This window comes from Limulus polyphemus, unplaced genomic scaffold (genome assembly GCF_000517525.1).
Source record: "Limulus polyphemus unplaced genomic scaffold, Limulus_polyphemus-2.1.2 Scaffold41, whole genome shotgun sequence".
NCBI classification, from domain to species: domain Eukaryota; kingdom Metazoa; phylum Arthropoda; class Merostomata; order Xiphosura; family Limulidae; genus Limulus; species Limulus polyphemus.
Window position 1 is genome coordinate 150,659 of NW_013665651.1, and position 9,723 is coordinate 160,381.

The 9,723-nt window shown below is 33.7% G+C and overlaps 1 protein-coding gene across 1 annotated transcript in view; it reads left to right on the top strand.

Moving 5' to 3' along the window:
* LOC106461810 (potassium voltage-gated channel protein eag-like) overlaps window positions 1-9,723 on the top strand; it is a 112,307-nt gene that overhangs the window by 91,425 nt on the left and 11,159 nt on the right. The window contains exons 7-9 of the mRNA XM_022388941.1: window positions 3,148-3,347; window positions 3,863-4,115; window positions 8,945-9,141. Of these exons, the coding sequence (XP_022244649.1) occupies window positions 3,148-3,347; window positions 3,863-4,115; window positions 8,945-9,141 (650 nt within the window). The remainder of the gene's footprint in view (window positions 1-3,147; window positions 3,348-3,862; window positions 4,116-8,944; window positions 9,142-9,723) is intronic.

The window sequence follows — 9,723 nt, forward strand, 5'->3', positions numbered from 1 at the left end:
AAGAGGGAGAAAATGTCCCCGTATATAAAAAAAATAAATAGTTTTTTGTTCAGAAAATTACATTACAATTCCTTCATTTGAGTTAAATTAGGAAAATCAGTGTTTGTTGAATCTATAAGTAATTTTTCGAATGATAATGCTAAAGGTTATATCACTAAATCTTACCCTTTCTTTGGGAACTCATAGTTTATTTTTATCACCCAAGTATGACACATAAAATTGTATACAACGTATTAAAAAGTAAAACATAAGTAACAAAGCAGCATCTCTCTGAATAGCAGAGAAACATTAATATTCCCATACACCTAAAACGGCCCCCCAGTGGCACAGCGGTATGTCTGCGGACTTACAACGCTAGAATCCGGGTTTCGATACCCGTGGTGGGCAGAGCACAGATAGCCCATTGTGTAGCTTTGTGCTTAATTACAAACAAACGAGCTTTAGGCCATGATAAGTTTCACACCTCACCCGCCTATTTCAGACCTCTGAATGAGAACCAACTCATTAGTAAAGAAAAGTACGGTGTATTAAATCATCCCAACCTTAGACTTCGAAAACATTTATGTTGCTATTACAGTTTATTAGACATTGCAAAAATTGTTAAATAGCTTCTTACCCAACAACAGATGACTCTTATCAAATGAATAAATAAAATGGAACGTTTATCAATTCACAACTAAAACACTACTGATGCCGTTAATGGCGTCCATATAAAGACCACTCAGTATGTTACGACGTTTATACGTCGTCATCTTGTCATGTGATATAACGTTCTACACTACTTACATAACTTGCTAACCGACCTTTCTAAAAATTCAGAGCGTTATTAGCAACTGTTAGGTTGAACTAGATTTATCATTTTATCCCATAGGATTGTGTATTGTATTATTTGTCTGCTATAGCTGAACTTTCAATTCTATTATTTCTTAAGCAACCTCTATGTTCACGTAATGTTTACTTTGAGTTCTTTGTAGTTTGATTGTTATACATACCATCACATTCACATTCTATTTTGTAAATCCCAGTTTTTATTATGCAAATATATTGTATATTTGGTATTACCTAAAATTTAATTATTCTTATTAATGAGTTTGAAGATATATTAATATGTGAGTTGTTTCTTAAACGAATTTAATAATTGACTAGTTAATCCTGGAATATAAGGCAAGAATAAAGCTTTTTTTTTTTTTCTCGTAAAAATATGCTAGTTTAATATTTTTGGAAGTAATTGAACTATTACTAAATTTATTAAAAACTCTGTCAACAATATTTGGATTAAATCCTCTTCCAATTGCTACACGTTTAATTAAAGCTTCTTCCTTAATGCCTATCTTCAAAGCTTTGCAAACATAAACATAAAATTATGATCTATAACGACGTCATTCTTGCAAATTACTCCCGAGGATGACGAAGGGTCGAAAGATGCAGAATTGTTTTTAAAATGGAAGCTAACTAAAGTTGTTTTAACTGTGTACTTATAAACGTTCCATTTTATTTACTTATACCCATATATCGATCATTTGTAATCATGATAAATTACTATATTGTTATCATTCAAATCTTGTGTAGTAACTAGTTTGTTAGTTCGTTTTTCCGTAAAGATTTGGACACAATAAAGTTATGTTGTTATCCTGATTGTTATCATTAAAATCGTGAGTAGTAACCAGTATGTAAGTTTGTTTATTTGGGTTTTTTTTCGTAAGGGTTTAAACACAATAAAGTTAAGTTGTTATTCTGATTGTTATCATTCAAATCTTGTGTAGTAACTAGTTTGTAAGTTTGTTTGTTTTTTCGTAAAGATTTAGACATAGTAAAGTGGTGTTGTTATCCTGGTAACTTTGAAATATTTTTTATCAATTTGTATAGCGATTTACATAAAAATTAGTAGAGTATGCTAGAAGGATTTTTAAAGCATCCGAAACCATTATCCAGGTCAAAAAGACTGATTCTGGTTAGAATTAATATTCGGTGTAAAGTTTTACTTAAATTACAATGCCAGTTATGTACAATATATGTGGGAAGTTGGTTTGTATAAGAGGACTACAATTTGCAGTATAAAGTTTTCGATAACCAAAGCACGTAAATTACAGATTAGTCCAGGACCTGGCTTGTTTTTGAGATTCAATAAATTCAGTAATTCAACATGTATTTCTGAAACATTTCTATAACTAACAGAATAGAATTAATAATTGCAATTCAGTCTCTCAAGATTTTTTTATCCTCAACCTCTGTTCAAAGCTTCTGCTTTCAAAATACTATTTCATATTAGGAATAACAAATAATGTCTCCTAGTGGCTCAACGCTAAGCTTGAGGGCTAGAATATAAGGTGCGATTCCCGCTGTTGGCACAAAAGAAAGCAAAGAAGGAAACACGTAACACACTGTGCACATTGATAATTAGAGACACACATATCCCATACAGTAGTCTTAGTGTGATTGCATTTAATGAATAATTCTTCGATCCTATAACGCATAACTTTTCGGAAGAAACAATAATCTGTTAAAAAAAACACGTTCATTCGATTCCCAACGTCACAGCCAATAAGCAGTAAGTGAAATACCAGGCAGTCGACTGGCTTGAAGAGCTGAACAAAATTTAATTTTAGGGAGAAAATAAAAACTTTGGACCTACGTTTGCAATGATATACACATTGGAGCAACTGCTTCGAACCGAACGTTGCATTTGAAAACTTAAAGGTAATATCTCAAAACTGCTTGGATGATTGCTTATCAATTACTAAAGCAGATTCTTCTCCAGGCACTAGTCGATTTCTGTATGTAGTTCTATAAAGAAAGGCCAGAAATAAACTATTCGATTTAAAGAAACACACATGAAACGAATAAGCAATAATATAACACCAACAAAGGAAGATATTTTCCCAAATTCTCGTAAAAGACCACTGTAAAAAAAGCAAACATTATATTTCCCAAACAGCATATTTACAAAACTGTTTGAAACTACTTACGTAGCGTGGCACCAAAGGGCATCAAAGCCAAAAACATCTCATCATAAAAAAATTTCATATTTTATTATGAGATCCTACGTGAGCTTTTTTCTTAGTTTTTTGTTTTTCTTTACTATATGGTTGTACAAAATAAATATGTATTCATATTTAAACATGTTTTAACATAAATGTGTACTTATAGCTCTTCTATACGCCACAATCTTTGGCCATGTGACGACCATCATTCAACAGATGACATCAGCAACAGCACGTTACCATGACATGCTAAACAACGTCCGTGAGTTTATGAAGTTGCACGAAGTTCCAAAAGCTTTAAGCGAGCGAGTTATGGACTATGTAGTCTCTACATGGGTCATGAGCAAAGGAATTGACATAAAAAAGGTAAAAAACCTTGTCAATAATGATTGTTTACTACTAACAGCAGTGTAGTGTGCGTGTGCCCGGTATACATTCCAAAAATCGCAAGGTAAACGTCCTTGATACTCGAGAAGCACACTGACTCTTATTTAGAACAAAAGAATGCAATTTAAGCCTAAATGACTCGTGGAAATTAGTTAAGTTCTGTGACTAACATTTTAACGAAACACTAGTAGTGAAAAGTAAAAACCTTGATTATCGTGTTATCTACATAGTAAACTAACCAAACAGCAATCTGAAAACCGTGTTAAGTGTTACGTGTAATGTATACTTTTAATTGTATTTTTTAAAATAATTTATAAAATTTATTTCTGTCCACATGTGTAAAAAGTTGGGAAACCGTGTTATGAAATTCCAGCCTCTTAATAACATTTACTAATGACTTAACGAACGTATAATACCATACATCTTGACTAAAATATGCACTGGAAATGGAAAAGATAACAGTTTCACTTACTCAAAAAATAACGTTTTTTTAGGTGCTAAGTTACTGTCCAAAAGATATGACCGCGGATATTTGTGTCCATCTAAACCGAAAGGTGTTTAACGAACACCCTGCTTTTCGTCTAGCCAGTGATGGCTGTCTACGTGCACTCGCTATGTACTTCACCATGGATCACAGTGCTCCAGGTGACCTTCTTTACCACACTGGTGAAAGCATCGACACGCTTAGCTTTGTTGTGTCAGGGTCGTTAGAGGTCATACAAGATGACGAAGTTGTAGCTATTTTAGGTGAGAAAGAGTTTGAAATTTTTCTTGTTTCTTTTTTTAAACTTAGGTCAGCAATTATTTTTCAACAAAAGTCAGGTTTTATAGAGCAGGTGACTAGGATGAAAACGTCTCACAACTACGTGGAGGTTTTCATGTGTTAGCTCACAAATACGTAAGCCATCATTGAAAATTCCTAACAAGAAAGGAATTACAATAAGTTAAAATTAACCTACAAAATTTATTATATTTCTGTTGTGTAGCATCAGCCAGCTAGGAGTTTGAAATGTGTATTACGAGAAACAAAAAGTTGTCACGAGTTTGTTGGTTTTTTTCTCTCTAGCCTGAAGACACTCATATGTTTCTATGATATTTGAGTTACTAAAATTACTCGATCCAATCATAAGCTAGTGTTAAAAGATATTACAGTATTTGAAATACGATCATAACTTGGTAAGAATAGCGTTGCAAGACACTTGGACATCAATGACTTCATGAAGAAATCAATTGAAGTTCTGTACGCAAGGCAGTTCGTGGTCTTCACGGACAGACAAACAAATATCCTTCAAATCCAGGTTTCTTCTTTTAGATGATATATGCAAAAGTTGCTGTAGCGACACAATGGCTACTGACGTCTAATTTCCTTACTGTGAAATGTAAATAAACTGTAGAAACGTGTCGTCCTATAAGTTACCAATACGTACCAAAATGTTATATTACCCTACAACATCCAACCATACCATGTAGTTGTTAGCAGCAAAGGATGTAATAGGTGGTGTCAAGACACCAGCCTCAAACGTTTGCAGTATATCTATAATTATACTATAGTTGATCTGAGAACAACTGTCAAGGTTATTCCAGCGCAAATAAAGTTTTTGTGGTAGTAAGTTCCAAAATAGACAGTAACGACAAACAAACTTCCTTCAAGATCAGTGTAAGATATCGGTTCGAAGAATCTGCCTACGCTGGCAATGAAAATTTACTGCATAAAGCACTTGACAAGCACGCGCTCCAACACGACGCAGCCAACATCTATAAGGGCGACTTCATAAAGTTGTCATCAATCTTCATTGTCAGGAAAAAGATAAAAACTCCACTAGAAGAAGAAGCACACGATGTGCAAGCAAACACTAGTCTTTATCTTAACTTACATCCTCGCATTGCAAGCTTCTGGTTACTCCATTTTATCTCCACACAGTAAGGTGTTTGTTTCTCTACGCTTTATGCACTTTTTTTTTTTTTAGAATCTATGTTAACGATTTGTATCAAAGCTATGCGCTCTGAGTTCTATATTGAAGTACGTACACAAATTATAGCCAGTTTGTTAACTTCAAAACAGTCTGTAATCTTTCTTTGAAAAATATGAGACTGTTACTATACAAGTAGAATGAGTTTTTTGTGTGTGTGTTTTTTTAACCGTTTGCTCAAGACTGAGGCAACTTAATATAAGGATTTTGGAGAAATGTAAACTAAAATTATTCATTTTAAATAATTGTACTTGTATATCGAAACTAGCCAAAAGTCGAAACATGGACTCACCTGAATATATGTATATAATGCAAATGCCAAGGTCTGATTAACATTTTTTTTAAATATGCATCCAAAACTTAAAAGCTCACTTACAACTTCGTAGCATTCTAGCTTGTAATTTTTAAGAAACTGACTACCATTATGTTTACAATGAAGATACAGGTTGTATCTTACTTTCGAAAGAGCTGTTTTTCTGGTTATCATTAATAAAAACAAATAACAGAAGCTAAAATATATAAGGATAATTATTTATTTTGTTTAGAGCTTCGAAGTGAATGAATTAGAGTTTAATTCAGATTATAGTATATATATATATCATCAGTGTTGATGATTTTTCTTATGCTATCAGTACAACTGCAGGTTAGGTGACAGTTAGATCTGAAAAAACGATGAGTGTGTTTGCTTTTATTAATTTATAGGAAAGTGTGTACAATATCGAATGTTACCCAGTGCTCGAATTCTGCAGTGCATTTTTTTGCTCTTTAATACCCCTATAAATTCTACGTTACACCTCCAGAGGGAGCAAGCGAAGTGATTAAAAGTTCCTCATTATGGTTATGTTTACACATACTTTTTATAGCTCATCACTTAATAGTCTTTTAGTGCGTTTTTTTTTTTGTCTGTTTAAAAAAAAAACCTGAACGTGGAATTATTTCAATAATTTTGTTGAATTTTATTTGAAAATTCATTCCTCATTCTTATAAAATAAAACATTTTATTGAAATATTTTTATACTTTTTATGTTACATCATATTATATGATTTTAAATATTTCCAGTATCGAATTTACTGAACAATTACGTAATTACCATTTACCATTTAGGGTATTATTTACTTTTTATTCACTTACCTGACAGCAGTTTGATAGAGATTTTGATTAAACTCTGCAGATTTCTTTATTCTCTAAATAAAAATCAACTTGGTGTTCTAGAATCACTCCACAATACAATTTTCATGATTTTAACTGAAACCGTTCTCGTATCATTTGATGGAAACTGTCAAGCTTTAAAAAACTAAGAGTAAAATCTTTCCCGGAGATCGATACAGTTCTCTATTTCATGTAAGGTTGTTTTTCTTCTCCCCAAATGTAAAATGTATCATTTTAACTCGTGGTTTAAGCCTCTCCTAATGCAGTATAGATCAGCTGTCCAGATTAATTGCTGAAATTTTGTGAGGCATGTTTCAGCTAGTTTCTAAAGCTTGACTTGTGAAATTTGCCTCATTATTACCTTAAAAGCTGGTTGAAAGGCTATGGTCTAATTTTCCAAATACATCGTTTTTTTTTGTTGTTGTTGTTCCTAAATGTGTTCTACAAGGTTTAGATCAGGACTAGGGTGGGCCATTCTAAGATGTTGGTGTTGTTAATTTGAAACGAGGCAAAGGTCATATGTAATTTATGACAGAAAGCTTTATCCAACTACTACAACGTATTAACTGCTGACCAAACAACTTTGCAATGGCTCTTGTAAAGTATTAACTTAAGTTCTCCTTGGGTCACAGATAGGTCCCACACCCAATGCACAATACTAAACTCACGACACAATGCCCCAGTTTCAGTTCTACATAGTTTGCACAAGACAACCTCGGTCGAATTGTTCACCTATCTCTCTCCATCTATGCAATCATTTCAAACTTCTTATCTGTCTCCATATATTTTGAAATGATTGCATATATGGAGACAGATAAGACGTTTGAAATGATTGCCATATATGGAGAGAGATAAGAAGGATAAGAAGTTTGAAATGATTGTTTGAAATGATTGCATATATGGAGACAGATAAGACGTTTGAAATGATTGCTTAATCAAAGAAACTTTCATCATTCCACAAAGTTATTGTGCTTGTTTCTTTGTTGAATTTCGAGCACTTTTCCCCTTGGCTATCTGCATTAGCCATCCCTTAGCTATTAAGAGGGAAGACAGCTAGTAAGCCACACTACGCACCGCCAACTCTTGGCCTACTCTTTACCATGGAGTAGTGGGACTTATCCGTCACATTATACCCCTACCCAGGAGTTCCGGAGCTTTTACATCAATCAAAATGGTGCTGAACATTCTTAGGGATGATGATATACATGAGGCATGTCTCGGCACTTTCATAGCACCCACAGTCATGAAGAGTACCAATCTACCTTTTAAGTTCTCCTGCCAAGCATGAGCACCTTCGGTGGATATCCCATAGTTTTGGCAGAACGTTTTATTTTACTTGATCAAAAGGAACTTTTCACGTACGAGAACAAGATTATTCTATTGTCTCATAATTTTAGATTTCCAAGAATCAAATATATCAGTTAGTTTTGTAACCAAATTTTACCACTCCAGTGACAGGCAAGCGAATCAAAATCGACAAACAAATAAATTACCAATGTTCTAGATTCTGAAATGATGAAACAATTCACGGAAAACATGATCAGATTTATATGCTTTATTCCATGTAGTTTATATATATATGCCCACCACTTAAAAATATTAATAATATTTTGGATTATTAATGAACGCTCTTTCGGCCAAATTCATCTCAAGAAAAAAAATCATTTATCTATAGTATCGCACAAGTACGCTAATGGACATCTTCTATACAGGATGTACTGAGATGAGGAAAAAACAAAGATCAAAAAAGTTTCTTCAACTCGTTATTTCTTATTACATAAAAAATGCTTACTTAACCGTAACCTTGAAGTAGTGATATTTTAATAGCATTAGTATAGGGTCGCGGGTTTGAATCCCCGTCACACCAAACATACTAGCCCTTTCAGCCGTGGGGGCGTTATAATGTTCCGGTCAATCCCACCATTCGTCGGTAAAATAGTAGCCCAAGAGCTGGCGGTGGGTGGTGATGACTAGCTGCCTTCTCTCTAGTCTTACACTGCTAAATTAGGGACGGCTAGCGCAGATAGCCCTTGTGTAGCTTTGCGCGAAATTCAAAAAACAAACAAACAAGCATTAGTGTAGTTTATGTTAAATTAAGTTAAATTATTTCAAAAATTAAACATTTGATATTAGCATTCATATTGATAACAGTAATATGCTCATATCAAAATCGTTAAAATATCTAAACTTATAATATTTGTTTTTTTTTCAGAATGTTGAATAATACTATTAAATTTTTCGCGTAAACCAGTTGTTTAGAGAACTTTCATTGTTGTTAATACACTAAAGATAAAAGTTCAAACTTAAGCAAAATGGGTCATGGCATGTGACTAAATATGACGTGTGACTGTTTTAATAAATATAACGTGTGACTGCTTTTATAAATATGACGTGTGACTGTTCCTATAATTTTCACAACTATAGTTAATTGTATTCTTCTTCATCCCATGTTGTAGGTAAAGGTGATGTCTTTGGGGACGTTTTCTGGAAAGAACCTACCATTGGCCAGTCATGCGCTAACGTTCGAGCCCTTACATACTGCGACCTCCACGCTATTAAGAGGGACAAACTTCTGGAGGTCCTCAACTTCTACCACGCCTTCGCCAACTCTTTCGCCAGAAATCTTATCCTTACTTATAACCTGAGACACAGGGTAGGATAACACAGCTTAATAGTTCAACCAAAATTTAATCCTTAAACAAATGTGTGTGTGCAAAATGCACAACAACATCTGTTATTAGGCTGAGTGACTTGAAAGTGTAATTAGATGTAAAATGCTTGTCGCCTTGTGGAGAATTGTTTAAGCTTGCTTATACAGTTCCTAAAAATATTTGTATTTTGTATTTATGCTAAAACTGCTAAGGCTGTCTGTTGCCGTTCCTAATTTTGAAGTAGTGACAAGAGGGAAATATTTTATGGATCCACCCCGCGCCCATGGTTCTATTGTTTTAAGAGTTGGAAACAAAAGTGTTTTATTTCAACCTGGAGATAATACAGGTATATATCCAATGAAAACTGAGATAATCTGTCTAACTATCATAGAGTAGATTACAGTAATTCTCTTGTGTTGTCAAATATTAATACAACTAATTATTTTATTAGGTACTAATATAACCAATTATTTTATTAGGTACTAGCTGACGTATTGTTTAACGCACAAAGGGATAAATAACATAGGGGTCAGATCCTAAGGGTACATTCTAGGTTGCCCCCCCCCCCAGTGGCACAGCGGTAT